Source organism: Mycetomoellerius zeteki, unplaced genomic scaffold (genome assembly GCF_001594055.1).
Source record: "Mycetomoellerius zeteki isolate Tzet28-1 unplaced genomic scaffold, Tzet1.0 scaffold298, whole genome shotgun sequence".
Lineage (NCBI taxonomy): Eukaryota > Metazoa > Arthropoda > Insecta > Hymenoptera > Formicidae > Mycetomoellerius > Mycetomoellerius zeteki.
The window spans coordinates 248,717-265,467 of record NW_017257280.1 but is presented as its reverse complement, the minus strand read 5'-3'; the positions used below and the strand labels follow the sequence as shown (position 1 = coordinate 265,467).

The 16,751-nt window shown below is 36.3% G+C and overlaps 3 protein-coding genes across 3 annotated transcripts in view; 1 reads left to right on the top strand and 2 right to left on the bottom strand.

Annotated features, from left to right (window-relative positions):
- Positions 1-10,125, bottom strand: part of gw (trinucleotide repeat containing adaptor protein gawky) — a 39,143-nt gene extending 29,018 nt beyond the window's left edge. The window contains exon 1 of the mRNA XM_018450799.1: positions 9,974-10,125. The gene's annotated coding sequence lies outside the window, so the exon portion shown is untranslated. The remainder of the gene's footprint in view (positions 1-9,973) is intronic.
- Positions 10,126-10,787: 662 nt separating this feature from the next.
- On the top strand, positions 10,788-12,936 carry Stoml2 (stomatin like 2). The gene is made up of 7 exons (XM_018450794.1): positions 10,788-10,961; positions 11,038-11,151; positions 11,332-11,479; positions 11,565-11,813; positions 12,083-12,238; positions 12,396-12,640; positions 12,721-12,936. Exons 1-7 carry the CDS (start codon positions 10,899-10,901, stop codon positions 12,901-12,903), a joined length of 1,158 nt encoding a protein of 385 aa, XP_018306296.1. The 5' UTR covers positions 10,788-10,898; the 3' UTR covers positions 12,904-12,936.
- A 479-nt stretch (positions 12,937-13,415) lies between these two features.
- Positions 13,416-14,804, bottom strand: LOC108724433 (protein KRTCAP2 homolog). The gene is made up of 3 exons (XM_018450802.1): positions 14,579-14,804; positions 14,028-14,246; positions 13,416-13,756 (listed from the first exon to the last, which is right to left on the bottom strand). Exons 1-3 carry the CDS (start codon positions 14,580-14,582, stop codon positions 13,584-13,586), a joined length of 396 nt encoding a protein of 131 aa, XP_018306304.1. The 5' UTR covers positions 14,583-14,804; the 3' UTR covers positions 13,416-13,583.
- Between the last annotated feature and the right edge of the window lie 1,947 nt (positions 14,805-16,751).

Genomic DNA, 16,751 nt, shown 5'->3' with positions numbered 1-16,751 from the left:
TTAAATTGTTTAACTTTATTGTTTTAGTCAAATTAATGATATATTGAGTAGAAACAATGATATTCTATAGAAATGATTAAAAATAACTCAAATTGAGTATAATTTGATAATATAAATTTAACAGTATATGCCCAAAGATACGTGCCCAAGTTCTCACGTTAGGATATTTGCGATCCTGGATGTATTCATTTAACAGAAATTCTATTTAAAACAGACACGATATTTAATATAATACGCGAGAGATAAGAATAAAATGGAAAATAAAAGAGACATATGACTGCTATCGATGAAAAACGCATGACATAATAATGACAAATATTTAGTGACTGAATCGACTGATATCTTCCGCTTCGCTGAGTATTATCGAATGAGAAAATAGCTGGCGCTGGTCTGTCCCGATATTGTCTATCTGGCGTAAATACGTTATCGAGATAAATAGAGGCGTAAGAAAATCGATTTTCATTGCAACGGGCCGTGTGCATTCTGCACTGATACCATCGCTAATAGATTACTCTCCATGCGATCGTATATATCGCGGTGCAGAGACGGTAAACATAATAAACGATGTTTTAACGGGTGTCTCCGCTTGTTACGTAATGGATTTATTTTTATTTCCAAGCGTTCCGAAATGACACGCCAGAATCGTCCCGTCGACTATATTTATATGCACACAATATATATATATATATATATAATATACTAAGAAAAATTACTAAATTTTAATAAATAATTGTTTGAGCAGTGCCGATTGAATATTTATTAAATGTAAACACATATTTATTTGGTACAAGAACCATTAATTTGATTAACTTATATTTCTTAGTAAATCTTTATTTTCCGTAAATAAATGTTATATGTATTATTCAAACAATTATTTATTAAAGTACATTTTTCTTTGTATAAATATATATAATGTGTGTATATATATATGTATATGTATGTATTATATATATATTTATAGTGTCCTGAATTTAAATAGCCAAACTTCGAGAACGTATAAGAAATTGATAAACTAAGAAAAAAAAATCGTTTAGAGATGTAAGACATGTTCAGTTTTGCTTCGTTTTAGAAAAAAATCGCAAAAAAAGATAAAACATAGTTATCTCTCAGTTTTGTACTTATTTATTACTTATTTATTTACACTTATTTATTCACATTGTTTAATATAGATATTGTTCAAAATGTTGATCTCTAGCTTGCAGCAATGCACGCATTGCATCTTGTAAGACAGCTCGTTGCAGCCAAACATTAATCTGGTCAACGCGCAACGTAATGACTGTCCGTGTTAGATGAAATGCTTGCAAGAGGCTAACATTTTGAATAATATCTACTTTAAGAAAATGACAACGTGAATAAACAAGTGCAAATGAATGAGTAATAAATAAATACAAAAATGAAAATTACGTTTTATCTTTTTTTTTGCGATTTTTTCCAAAACGAAGCAAAAACAAGCATGTCTCCAAAGGACTTTTTTCGGTTTATCGATTCCTTACACGTTCCCGAAGTTTGGCCATTTAAATTCAGGACACCCTATATATATATATATATACAATATGTATATGTATACGTGCATTAAGACGCATTAAGAAGTGCTTGATAATACGGCGATATTGGAAAAGTAGAGTAACGTCAACAATGAAAAGCAACGTTTGCGCGAGTATCCAATAATCTTAATTATCGTCCAATAAGCACGAAAAACAAAATTAGATATCGTACGATGAGAAAGAATATCTCTCATCGAGGAATGAGGAAAGGAATGTTCGATACAAGGCCGTTCGGAGCACGTCGAAGTTACGTGAAAATTGCACGGGAAATCGGTTTGCATTCCGCTTCATCAGCGAAAAGGGAGCGTATTCCCAAGCAATTTTGCACTACATTGCGTTCGATGTTGAAACGCATCGGTTCTCTTAAAGACATGAATATATAACTATCAGTTTCGTATCTCTAAAGCCCATTCTACAATTGCGTATGCGTAGTTGTAAGTGATTGATAGTAAGAATTTATCAATCACAGTCGAATATTCTTTCCGTATTCTGCTGTAATTGGTCAATTCTTACAACTATAACTTCTTACAACTACGTTGACGAAATTATAGAATAGGTTTAATACTAATATAATATCGCTAATTCCAAAATTCTCAGAATTTATCTGGATGAGAATTAAGAATTTTTTTAACGAAGTATCAGAGATACTTGAAGATAACAGCTTAAACTCGTCATCAGTTTTCATAAATGATAAAATATCATTTATATGTAATATAACGCAATAATATGTTGATAGAAAAGAACATAGTGATAACAACTATAAAAATAACAACTACACAAGTTATATACGTAGAATTAATATACACAGTCGTATAAACTATTTTGTAATGATTGCAACTATATATATAAAATAGTTTATACAATTATATAGGGTGTCCCTAACATTTCGCATCACCCATCCTGAGTAGGTAGAGCGGACTAAACTGAGTCGAAAAGTCCTCATTTTGGAATTTTCGTAATGGTTAACGAGATAATTACTAAAAATTAATTACTAAAAATCGCTAAATATTGGTTTTCAATAATTTTTTACTTAAATATTATCAACTTTACAGAAAAACAGCAAGAAATAAAAATTGTTTATTTTCTTTCCATAAAGTTCTGAGAATTTTTTTAGAATTTTTCATAATTTTTTAGTACCATATTTTCTCATGTTGGTAAAAATAAGAAAATGCAGTACTAAAAAGTTGATTAAAAATTCTAAAAAAATTCTCAGAACTTTATGGAAAGAAAATAAACAATTTTTATTTCTTGCTGTTTTTCTGTAAAGTTAATAATATTTGAGTAAAAAATTATTGGAAATCAGTATTCAGCTTTTTAATAATTAATATCTTTTACTTATTTTAATTAATATCTCGTTAACCATTGCGAAAATTGTAAAATGGTAGAGGACTTTTCGACTTAGTTTAGTCCGCTCTACCTGCTCAGGATGGGTGATGCGAAATGTTAGGGACGCCCTGTATACGTACATTAATTCTACATATAAAATTTATATAATTGCCACCACAACATTTTTCTCTAAGGCTAATATTAGGATGCTTACAGAACAGAGAGATCATCGGATCTCTCTATCCCATATCCAATCAACAGACTTGAAAAATTTGTCGTACGACAAAAACGCACAAATAAAATAGCACCCTTACATGCATCCGTTTTTATCGTACGTCAAATTTTTCAAGCCTGTTGATTGGCTATAAGACAAAGAGGTCCGGGAATCTCTCTGTCTCGCAGCCAATTAACACGCTTGAAAAATCCATCGTACGATAAAAAAACGGACGCATGTAATATTGGCCTTAAGAGTGTATTCAAAAATCGAAGTGGAAGTATCGACATTTCACCGCTATCTAAAAATTTGCGTTCGAATGTGAATACACCTTGCGACATCGCATACCACTTTTAATGATCGAAAAAATTACCATCTAATTAATTGACATGAATCAGTATACCTAACTGATGTATGACACAAAAATAAATTTTTATTTCGTCTCTATATTCGAGACTTCAAACACTCTTCTTCGGCAATGTCTTTCAGAACATTTAATGGCACCGCGATAGACAAAATATCGATACCTGCCGAAGCATCCCTGGATGCGCGCGATACGCACGGTGCATCGTCAGCATCCCTAGATACCCATACACATTCACGTTGCACATGCACAAACGCGTGCGCGCGTGTACATTACATGCCACACCGGTTTACGTCCGCCCAGCTATATGCACGCAGCTTGGCAACAAGCGGACGGACAGCCGGTTGCGGGGCAAGGTCGGTTCTTTCTCTCTCTCTCTCTCTGTCTCTCTCTCACTCTCCCCCAACTCTATTTTATTCCAGATATATATATTTATTACGAAACTGCTGTATAGTATATCTCACCGTGGTGCGCGCGAACGCGTTGAAACCCGTTCGCGCAGAAAATCACGACTCCAACATGTTCGCGGGAACTCGTTGCCGCCGCAGAAATCGCGTATTCCGGTATCCCGCAAAAAAAATACCCACAGAGCAAATATTCATCACGTATTCGATGTTAGACCTGAGAAAATCGCGATATTTAATTTTTTGGCCAGTATTCATTGTCGATTTTTATATTTAAGACCATCTTAAGTACAATCTTAAATATAAAAATCGACTATGAATACTGGCCAAAAAATTAAATAAGATATGTCATGACCAATCAGGGAGCTGCATTAGCATCCTAAAATATTACTTAAGACGGTCTTAAAATAAGAACCAACCATTGGTGCTTTCCATTTCGTGATACAAGTGTCGTTCTATCTTTGTTACTCTCTGAATGCCTAATAAGAAATTAGATAGAATGATGCTCGGTCATTAAATGGAAAGCACCCTGTGAAAATACCAACCTATATATCTATATATTTTTTTCTTTTTTTCTTTTCGCGAAACGTTTGAAAGTTGGACAGTCATCCTCACGATTTTTGCGCGTTCCGAAAGTCACTATAGAAGGTGGTGTTGCAATCTTCGTGTCTCACGATCGTGCGAGCGAGCTAATGATTCCTCGTACAAGCTGAAATTGCCTTGAAGTTGTATCATTCTCCAGCGGAAATTTGATTGTAAGATATCCGGATGTGTGCCGGAAGTCGTTAAGAGAAAAAGTGAATCGATTTTAATTTTATTTTGGTTTTTTCTTCGATTATATTAATAATCAAACGTCTATTAATTGCAGAATTATTAGTCCTTCCGTTATTTATGCCTCCCTTGTAGTATCGACAATATCGTCTAGTTCGCGGTAGATGTAAGTATAGCACATTGTAACAAAAGCAAATATCAACTTGTTGCATAGAAGAATCAACAAAAAGCGTCAGCATAACGTCAGCTGTTATTATCGTTATTATCGTAAAAATAACAGAGATTTAAATATTAATAGCCTTCGATAAATTAAAAATCACAGAAGATATGTATCTTGTTTAAAGCATTCCGTTTTATTTTCGTTATAATTTAACGTACGCGATTACAATTATTAAATTTCATAAAAGTAACGATACGTCAATGAACAATAAAAAAGTTATTATAAAAAACTATGTTAATCTCTTCATGTTCTCTTTGTATTCTCTTTATATATGATAAACCTGTAATACTCTATGCATTATTGTAATTCTACAACGTCGGCGATGCGCAATCGGAAATTCACGCGATCGTAGTGCACAATAAACGTTCCCATCCGTTAGACAATGTTATTTTTAAAGACCTTTCAAGTATGCAGGCAGTATGCATGTTTAACACCTCGCTGCAGTTAAAGTCGAGAGACTTTCCTCGCGTAAAATTATAAGAATACCGTACGACAGATTTGAGACGCGCGTGAAAGCTGAATAGTCCTCGCTGTAAAACAATTTTCGGAATAGCGTGGGAGCAAACATTCGTGAAATTTTCCTTTTGCGCATACAGGCGGAGTTTGCGACAAGTTTTGCGATTCGCGAAAGCGATTTTAGTGAAAGCGCGAGTGTCTACTCTATCGTTTCTCTGCTGCCCTATTCTTCCGCGTGCTTCAGAATCTCGCTCCGTCTATTTTCAGCGCAGTTCCGTATTGTTTGAAAAAAAAATCACCGCGGCCCTTCGCACGTCACCATTTACGAGGAAATTATTATTGTCATGCGACGCATCCTGTTTCACAACGTGCAATTTTCTCTTCTCTATCGTTTTCTAATGTCTTCGTAAGGCGATAGTCAGATTCACTCTAAATGTCGCAAAAACAATTTATCGACACAGACTTGTATTTATAAACAAATAATAGTAAACAATATTAAGTGAAATAGATGGAGAATATTTGCAAATAATAATAATTTAGTATTAGGAAGTGAAGAAATTTTCGAGATTCCAGTGCGAGTGAATTAGAGTCACATAAATAAAATAATATAAAATAATCACGCAATTTCACAACGTAGTAAGATTTAAGCCGAATGTTCTTTTTATCCGGAATTGTGATGACGTTTTAGCACGCGATCGTAAATATGCCGTTGCTTCTCGCGCACGTAAGTGCACGCCTGTATCTCAAAGCAGCGAAATCTAAAAAGAGCTATTTATAATTGCAGAGGCAATTATGCGGCAGTACATCGTATTTCGTTCCTGGTCGACTTTCAGTCCCCATATTTCAGTCACAATTAGTACGAAATATGACTGCAGCTGTCCGACTATCACGTTCAGTCGTCGAGAGTGCTAATCACATTGATTAAAAATAAAATAAAAGTTATAATTGTCGAATATAATTAATAATTTAATTTAAAGAATATAAATAGAATTTACAGTCGATATTTTAATTTAGCATCGCAAATCAAACAGTTACTTCCCAGTTGACACCAACTAGAAATAACAATAATATCAATGTTATAATTTCGTACTTAATAGTGTGACTCTTATATGCAACATCATGTGTTACATTTATATTGTTAGTGAAATTACATTAACGTCACGTTATTTTAGTTTGCATCTACTGGATTCTTCCTCGGTTTCTTTATTCGATTATGTATCTTGAAACAAAATAAAAATTACAAAAGTGAAGAAATTTAGTAGGTGTTGCTCAATGAAAAATTATAAATATTCTAATAAATTCGCTTTTGTAATTTTCATCTCATTTCAAAGTACATTGATCGATCTTCTGATATGAAAGTCATCGACATATAAACTCTACATAAAGATATAAGATTTATATATTGAATTAGTCCTTAATTAGGAATCGCCAACATAATCCAGAAATATCAAAAATTCAAAGCAAATGCAACGAACGAGCATCCCATGAGACAGCGCCGTCAGTTTTTCCAAAATAATCGCATCGAGATCATCGTGGTGTCGCGAGCGTCTGCTCGGTGTACGCCAGATAAGATAAATTTAACATTTCTCTCGAGCATCATACCTCTGGGCGACTTACAGCGACCGAAACGACAGGTTCGTTCGCGTTGCAAGATCCAACATGCTCCAACGTGCTCCAACATGCTCCAACATGCTCTTACCATACCTCCTCACTCTATCAAGCGCATTGGAGCGAGTAAGAGCATATTGGAACATGTTGGAGCATGCGACGCGAACAAATCTGACGATTCGCCCTTCATTGGCTGTGTCCCAAATTTACTTCCAGCCCTGAAAATACTACAGTTTATGTTACGTGCACTATAGACTCAGTACTGGCAGCCAATTTTGGAACACAGCCATTGTAGTAGCGTCATCTAACCTCTCTCGCACGCGCGCATGCGATCTAGCCCGCTCATGTTCATTCGCGATGAAGAGGAAGAGACCGAATTATTTTCGCAACGCGCTGCCGCCGGGACTCCCGGGAGTCCGTAATCAAACGAGTATCTTTTTCCTCTTTCTCCCTCCCTTCTATCTCTTCTCCCTCCTCCTCTTCTTTCTCTCTCTCTCTTTCTCTCTTTTCTCAAGAAAAGCGTTTTCTTTTTTTTATACTAAAATTTATATTAGTTACATTTTATCATGATTCAATTTTGTATACTTCTTAAATTTGCAGTATTTTTGTAACTTGTACGCTTGAGAAAGGATCTGTCTGTCTCTCTCTCTCTCTCTCTCTCTCTCTCTCTCTCTCTCTCTCTCTCTCTCTCCCAGAGTGCGAAATAGATTTTCTTCTCTCTTTCTCTTTCTCTTTCCGAAGCACGCTTCTCGGACACTCCCGTGTCTGTTTATCCATTCCGGCTCGGTCTATCCATTTCGCGTGGTTCTCTACGTCGCGCGAGAGCGAGAGGAACGGCCAATTCCTCGACCAGTTAACATCGATTAGCTCCGTCAAGCGCCCTCCGACCGTGCCATATAGTGCACACTACGCTCCGAGCTAGATCCGTTAGGTACTTCGTATACATAATCGAACGTATGTGAACCGTCGCGTACTAATCGAAACGCGCGACGAACAAACCGGCGAAGAGAAAACGCGAAATCGTTCGGGAACAAAACTGGCGTGCAACTGTTTTGTCGTCATCACTGCAAATTGCGTTCAAACGAAAAACAAATAAATAATAAATTCGTATCGGTCATTGCGTTTAGCGCGAAATCTAAGCTCGTCAATTTCGCGAAGCGTGAAGTAAAAAGGGAAGCAAAATCATGAGAATTCGAATAAACTGATACGATCTCGTTTGGTTCGAGCTCGGATTTCGACACTGCAGAAACGAGAGCGACTTTTATGCTCGTCGGTGATAAGAAAATTGGAGCAAATCGAGCCTAAGGCACAGACACACATATATTTTCTCTCTTTTCGTTTTTTTTTTATATTTTTTTACTAGTTTTTTATTTTTTTTTACTTTGTGAATTCCGTTCGTAATACAATTCTTTATATTTTTGTTGTTAATCGTGTATTATTTTCAACGCTTGAGGGGATGCAATTCTAGGACACCTAATAAATAACGATCTCTATCTCTCTTTCTCTCTAGTCCGTAGTTGCTACGGAAAATTCATCGCGTCCGTTTCGCCGGTTAGAACACGGATGTCGGGCCCTCTTTTATTCCCAGCAGGTCCGGACACGCAGCTGCTTAAAGGACAAAAAGGAAAAGACGAAGTATCCGGACTCTCTCCCCCCCCTCTCTCTCTCTCTCTCTCTCCCGGTGACTCTTGGCGCGATCAGAAGAACCGGGCGAACGCTGCACCGGTTGGTCAAGCCCCGCGCGTTCTTCCTATTGTTATTAAAGATTCACTCAATCCACGCCGCGAATTAGAACGAAAATCTCGGCTCCTGGTCTCGCGACGACGCGGAACGTGCCGGGTACGCGAGAATACGCGCGTCCCTGGGACTTTCTCCGTGTTCGCCTCGCACACCCACAGCGGCCCTGCGAGGCTCAGGAACGCCGACCGTATAGGCGCACTTCCTCGCCAAGTGAAACAATCCCTGGCTCTCTGCGGAGTAGGTAAGGTCCGCGCTGCTTGCGATCTTCAAACGTTTTTACATTTAAAACGAGATAAAAGGATCCGAGTGAAATTTAGTCTAAAAATTTTAGAGAGTACGTAACATATCGAGAAAATTTTCCTCAGTCAGGACGTTTTGGAATGTAGCCTCGGACGTTAAAAAGAGAAAAACCGAAGATATTGCGAAGTATAAAAAGTGCAAGCAACGTGAATAAACCTCTAGCTATTGGCGAGTCATCAAAATCGGCACTTACATTCCTCACTTGAAGTCTCCGTTTCATATATATATATATATATATATTCTACACATAGCCGGAGATAAAGTATATAAATATAGAATATATATATAAAATATTACATACTATATACAATATTGGTCTGTCTTTTTCAGTTGGAACTTCTGATGCGTCGTTTCATCTTTCTTCTTTCCTCGTTGGACAGAAAAGCAAGAAAGATACAAGAAGTTCAATGAAGAAAACAGACCTGCGTATACAACGAATTGAAAAACGATTGCACTCGAACAATAATTTAATTCGCAATCCGAAAAATAGCCTTTAAAATTATTCACTAATAGATTCTAAATGCTTTATCGCCTCCGATATTTCGCGCTCTCATTCCGATCGAAGATTTGTCTTTTTATTCTCATCTCCCGTCTGAAATGTCAGTCTCCCGACTCCGATGTCGCGTTCCCGAGAGATCGACGTTAGAAAGAATAGAAAGCTGATGACGCTCCGGAGCCGCGGAGGCCAAATGGCAAACGTCAGACGTACAATATGGTAACCGGCGCATCGCAACGGCGGAAATGCGGCACGGCGAGCACAGCAGGGTCGTCACTGCGTCTTACATAAGCTTCCGATCTCTTTCGAGCTGTCAGTTCTTCGTCTTCGAATCTGCGCATATTTATTGCTTCCGCGCGACACGACGTCTTGTCATCGACGGGCGTACGTACGTTCACGTATACGCGCACGTCATAAATGCGCGTTACGGCGTATATTTTGCTCCGGAACGTCTCGTAGATGATATTTCTACGTGCGCAAAATACGGACGGTGTCGCGAAATGCGCAATATCGCGCGAACGATCTCTCACCTGCGAGACGATACGTTGCGTGCCAGCGCTCGTGTCCACAACGTCAGTCTCGCTTGTCACACGGCAGAATCACACTTTTTTTTTTTCACACACTCAAAAACCACATCTCGTTACGATCACAGTGTTCTTATTGAAAATGCGTTAAGAGAGAACGTGCGTTGCCATTAAATAGGGCATCTGGCGTTGGGGTCGGGGATTTCTCGGACGGCTCCCGAAAGATGGCACACCGTAATTTATCTAGTAACTTTCTGGTCCTAGTTACTTCCAGGCGACGCGATGTGCATGCGTCATTGGTCGCGTTCAGCAGACTCAACTGTTGTGGAGCGGATCCGTGAGCGCTCACTGCTATTGGTGTATTCTTTTAGATCATCCAATAGCAGCGAGAGCTCATTGATCCGCTCCGCAACAGTTGAGTCTGCTGAATGCGATCATTCTTGCTTGCGCCATGATTTTTTTTCCAAGTAGATGGTGATTATTTCCTGTTCCTATTGTCCGTGCTTCATCGAAATGAGGTGAAAATTCCAAAAGTGAGCAAATTCACTAGAATATTCACAATTGACTCCCTGGAGCCATAAATAAGTTGGCTCGTCACTCCTCCTGTCGATCCTTAAAACAAGATGAAAATTAAAGTGAGCAAATTTACTACATATTGACCAATGAAATTACAAATATTCTAGTAAATTCGTTCACTTTTGTAATTTTCACCTCGTTTCAAGATATCGAATCGAACCCCTTTGTATTCTCACATCATGCTCCAGATGACAAGTTATCTGGAGTTTTCCTTCTATTGCGTCATACTCTGTGCTGGGCGACGCCGGGTTAGTTTCCCAATATTGCGTTATTCTTGTCGTATAACCTAGGAAGAACTATAATCTGTCAATTTATATTATATTCTTCGTATATTCTTAGTCAGTTTAATAAAAAGATGTATAAACGCACGGTATTTGGTAGTGCCATGATATTGGCGAGGAATTTGGGATTTGTTAAGGTGAAATATATCTCAGTTTTTGACTTCAAAAGGATTTTAAATTCTTATAAGTTTCACGGAATATTTCACGTTGCAGGATCACGTGTTTGCGAGCGTAGGAAATAAATTGTTTAGCTCGGTGACGCAAAATTCACGATACAAACCGTTAAATCCGATAAACACTATCATAATGTTTGTTCCTCAACAACAGGTTTGTCATTGTTTAATGGATAATATATTTGTAACGTATGTTACTGCATTATTCGTAGATACTTCTGATTAATGTCAAGTTACTTTTTATTCGACTTAGAATTTATTAAATTATTTGAAGTAAAACTACATATAAAATTAATTTGGCAATCACTAGCCTAAAGGAAAGCGTTTTACTTAGGCATGGATCGTAGAACGAATGGGGAAGTTTCATAAAATTTTAGAACCAGGTCTGAACGTTTTGCTTCCTGTCATCGATAGAGTTAAGTACGTGCAAGTTTTAAAGGAATTAGCAATAGATGTGCCACAACAAAGTGCAGTTACATCAGGTAGGTATACTGTCCGATACGAACTTTAAGAATATTATATATTTATGACACGGTATTTGTAATAAAACTTTTTTTTTCATTTCAGATAATGTGACTTTAAATATCGATGCAGTGTTGTATTTAAGAATAACAGATCCTTATCTAGCATCCTATGGCGTTGAGGATGCTGAGTTTGCAGTAATTCAAGTAGCTCAAACTACCATGAGATCTGAGCTAGGAAAAATATCTTTAGATAAAGTATTCAGGGAAAGGGAAGAATTAAACGTTTCCATTGTTGAAAGTATCAACAAGGCAAGCAGTGCATGGGGAATAACGTGTCTGAGATATGAGATACGTAAGTTGTAAAAGTAGTAATTATTGGTCTGTTTGCATCGCTTGAAATCCCCAAATATTTTTGCACTTAAAATAAGATAGTTATATATTTGGACTTTGAAAAGAGAGAAAGCAAAGATGCTGAGTACAAAAAGTGTATGCAACGCAAACAGACCTTATGTAACAGATATCTCGGGTTGCTCGGCTAAAACTAGAAAAATTTCTATCCAAAAAATAGACAAATGGACAATATTCTTTATTAAATTTATCAAATGTATATTTATATTTTAGGGGATGTAAAATTACCATCAAGGGTACAGGAAGCAATGCAAATGCAGGTAGAAGCCGAACGAAAGAAACGTGCCACGATATTGGAATCTGAAGGTATTAGGGAGGCTGAGATAAATGTAGCTGAGGGCAAACGACTCGCACGAATTTTAGCTTCTGGTGCTGTACTATTCATATTAAATATAGCTTCTATTCACAGTAAACTTGCACATTGCTTTTTAAATTTATCTGAAAAAGCAATTTAATAACGCATATGTAAATACAAAATTAGTGAGAAATTTAATTTTTGTAACAATAAACTTGATTATTACTATAGAAGCAGCAAGGCAAGAACAAATAAACAAAGCCACTGGAGAAGCCGCAGCGGTAGTAACAGTGGCGGAGGCACGAGCGAAGGGATTACAAATAGTTGCAAATGCCCTTGGCGTCGCGGATGGAAAAAACGCAGCAGCACTCAGCGTAGCAGAACAATATGTCAATGCATTCAACAAATTAGCAAAAGTTAATAATACATTGATATTACCAAGTAATGTAGGAGACGTTCCAACATTTGTAGCACAGGTTTGTCGCTCACTGTTCGTTTTTTTTATTATTCATTAAAATTTTAATATCAAGATTTTTTGTTTTTTTGCGTTCTATAGGCGATGGCAATTTATAAGCAAGTAATGCCAAAACACAACAACAATGAGCAAACAAAACAAGTAACAAGTAATCAATCAAATGTTCACATGGAAGATTCTGATGAAACATTTGAGTATTTCAGCGATAAAGAAGAAGCTGAGAAGCATAGAAAAACGGAAGAACAAAAACCCCGAATATTATAAATATTTATACCAGCAATAAAGAAATATTTTCGTATTTTTCACGTTATTTAATTAAATTTCGAGATGTAAATATTATATTGTCATAATATTTACATGATAAACTATCATAAAGCACTACATTTACCCAAATTTATTTCATTAGTCAAACCCTTTTCTTATTGCATCAAACTTTCAAAATTTACATACATTTATATAAATGCAAGTTGATAGGGAAACTTTTTTTTTCTCGGGTGAGGGAAGTTAGACGCCTTCTATCCATCCTTTGGATAATGTAGCGCAAAGACACTATAATAATAATTCATAATACTATCAATACATCGATTATAAACAGCCTTAAGCCTTTTTAACTTCTCTTAATCATCAGATGGAGCCATTTTCGGCTTCCTAAACGCGAAAAATCGCGTATATGGGCGCAAGTGGGATCGAACCCGGATCTACAGATCACGAGTCCATCGCACCGAGCAGCAAGCCACTTGACGACCCGATAGGGAAACTGCTCACAATTGAGGTTCAGTTTTTGGTACAAGAGTCTCAAACCACTCAATATCTTAGATAAAATAATATCGAACAATTTACAATTGGCATTGTATTACAAATTGGAAGCTTTACATGGAACATATAATATATTATGGTATACACGATAGTAAAAAGATATGTCACACAAATATCCTTATGCTTATTCACTTGCGTTTCTTGGATTGCATGACTGTATTTTGTATAGACACGCCGTACGTTTCCTGAGAAATTCTGTTCATATAATACAGTGCAACCAGAGAGAATATTAAACAAGTTGTAGTGGACACACGGTGGATTAGGGCAGAAGCAATTAGACTTAAAGTCAATGAGAAAATCACTGTAACAAAACAAAGACATATCAGCTTACATATATCATTTAAAAACTATTTGTATACTATCTACTTAAATAATTCACTTTATAATATTAAATACATCACAATTGCAATATAAGAATCTCTCAAAAGCCAAATTGATAAATCCTATGAAATAAAAAGGAGAAAAAAATTCAAGACTTTACACTAATTATATATCTGATATTAAAATTAAAAAATTTGCCAATTTAATTAATTTGACTTTTAAGAGACTTTCTTCTGTCAGTTTCCATATACCTTCTGGGAGTAATTTCTGTTGAAAAGACTTTCCAAATAAGGTACTTTCAAGGTTTCCTACAGCAGTCAATGTACACATGAACAACAAAGATCCGATTAATCCTCCGAGAATGGTTCCCAACTGTGACGAGCTGAGCCAGACTTTGTACATCTGCATACCAGAGAATAGTAACACTACCAATATCGATGACAGCATGAATGACATTCCACTGTTAACAGCTGTAACATCAACATATAATATTAATGTTATCAATAATATTAAAGAGTAACAAAAGATAAATAAAAATCATTATCCTTTTGCCTTACATATATAATATTGCTGATGCACTAATAATTGCAGAAACAATTACAGACATTTTTCGTGTATAGGATTTATTCTTGGAAACCCAAGCAATTAGTATTAGTTAATTTAATAAAATTACCAGATCGCGACGAGATTGAAATATTACCTGACAATTGATAATTCCTTTTATAACATGCAAGTTCTTGTTAAATTTTTTCTACTAATATTCGGTAATTTAAAAATATAACTTCAAAGCGCTGATACTAACCCATTGTTACTGAAAAATTTAGGAATAATCATAGACACCTATCCCTTTTCTTTCTTTTCTCACAGCGAGAATTTACATAAATTATGTGTACAATTCCCTGCACATTCACTGAAGTTAGCACAGGTTAACCGCAGTTTGGACAACCGGCATACATACGGTACATACTATTCCATCATGCTATTCCATACATATATATATGTCAGCAACGTCAGCAACATACCAACAAGCAATGCTCAATTGATTCAAAGATGTTCCACTCATTCTTTATTGGAGATCGACTTTTGTCTTTAACCTTTGAGTAAGTAGATGGATTTTTAAAACACAAGTACATAAGCTGCGTTCAGCAGACTCAACAGTTTTGCAACCGTTTTATGATTGTCTGCTGAGATAGGACCATTCTTCTAGATCTAAAAGTATGATCCAATCAGCGCGAAGGAAACTTCCAACAGTTGCAAAACAAACGTTCTGCTGAACGCAGCCATAGGTGAGTAGAAATCGGCCAACGCCGACTCGATTCGTGATTGGTTCTGCCATGACGTTATGAAACCGGATATGAGAGTGAGAGAAGCGAATATGAAAGTGAGAGAAGCTACACCAGGGCACCGACGAGATACTATTAAAGACCGTCAACTCTGGACAAATTTTCGGCGGTATAAAAAGGGCTCCAAGGGTCCGGAAGTAATCGAAGAACGCTGACATTATCGACAATTGATATAAATTTGCTATTATTAACATAAATATTTGACTAATACGTTATTAAATTCATGATATTTTATTACATAAATGCTCTATAAATAAATATGCATATTTGTAAAGCTATAATATCCTATATATTGCCGAAAAATTACAATTTTTTTCTCTGCAGTTATTATCTCTGTTGATAATCGAACTTTGACGATGACACTGAAATCACAATTTTAAAGAAAAATCGAGTATTATTGAGTTTTAAATGCATGTACACCGTTAAACATGTCTACTAAACTAATAAATCATAAAATTAGTACAATATTATCAGTTTTTTTACTCTTATGCCCATATTCATAGTCAAACCTTGTACTTAAAGCTTCCTTAAATTTATCTTTAGATGCTCAGTAGCCAATGAAATAATTCGTAGAGTATCTAAAGATAAATTTAAGGAAGCCTTAAATATAAGGCCCTACTATGAATACAGACATTAATCACTTCAATATTAACAAGGACGCGAACTCCCATAAGGATATCGGTCTTTAATAATATCTCGTCGATGACCAAGGTATCAATCATGAAATTTTTTTCTTAGGATGAAAAATGAAAAGTGAAAAACTTTTCCATTAACTTCAATAGTAAAAATTTTCACTTTTCACTTTCTATCTTAGGGATAAAGTTTCATGATTGATACCCAGCTTGCTATCAAGCCGGAATAAGACTATGCATTGAAGTGAGATTGAAGATTAAAAGATTGAAATTTGACCAATCAAAACAATAGAAGCTAAAATTCCTTTGTCCTCAAATTTCAATCTTCACTCTTCAATCTTAATCTTCAATGCGTAGTCTGAGGCCGGAATCAGACTACGCATTGAAGATTGAGGTTGAAGATTGAAGATTGAAATTTGACCAATAAGGACAATAGCTCCTTTCATTTCGATTGGTCAAATTTGAATTTTTCAATCTTTAACCTCAATCTTCAATGCGTAATCTGATTCCGGCCTGATTCCAGCCTCACGAATGTCAAGATTCTGGCGTTGATATATTGGCGTGCATAAAGTCTAGATTTCTAAAGTATACCCACGGTAATATTGATTCTGTCCCTCGGAAATTTTCACAAAATGAGAAATGACTACCTTTCTATATTAATGTTCACAGTCCATGCACGATTAACGATACGGCTAAAGCCCGTATCAGACTACCGACTCTGCAAGCCGACCCGACTGCTAACTCTGGCTGTTGACCAATAATGGACCAATCACATTGAATCAGTCTTATTGTGATTGGTCCATTATTATTGAACGGCAGTCAGAGTTGGCAGTCGGCCTGCAGAGTCGGTAGTCTGATACGGGCTTAACGTGCACTACAGATTTTCAGTACTTGCAGTGCATAATGCGGGGTCTACGTCCTACTTCTTTACGGCTTACAGCCAATTTCATTGTAGACGGATCTTAATGCGGGGTCTACAATAGAAGTCGTAGCAGTCGTA

What these genes read in the sequence shown, in the direction of transcription:
- LOC108724433 (XM_018450802.1), bottom strand. An exon ending in ACAGAAATTACTCCCAGAAG is followed by an intron (nt 13,757 to 14,027) that starts GTATATGGAAAC and finishes GTTTTGTTACAG; the next exon opens with TGATTTTCTCATTGACTTTA.
- Stoml2 (XM_018450794.1), top strand. Translation starts at nt 10,899, where the DNA reads ATGTATAAACGCACGGTATTTGGTAGTGCCATGATATTGGCGAGGAAT. An exon ending in TGTTTGTTCCTCAACAACAG is followed by an intron (nt 11,152 to 11,331) that starts GTTTGTCATTGT and finishes CGTTTTACTTAG; the next exon opens with GCATGGATCGTAGAACGAAT. An exon ending in TTCCAACATTTGTAGCACAG is followed by an intron (nt 12,641 to 12,720) that starts GTTTGTCGCTCA and finishes TGCGTTCTATAG; the next exon opens with GCGATGGCAATTTATAAGCA.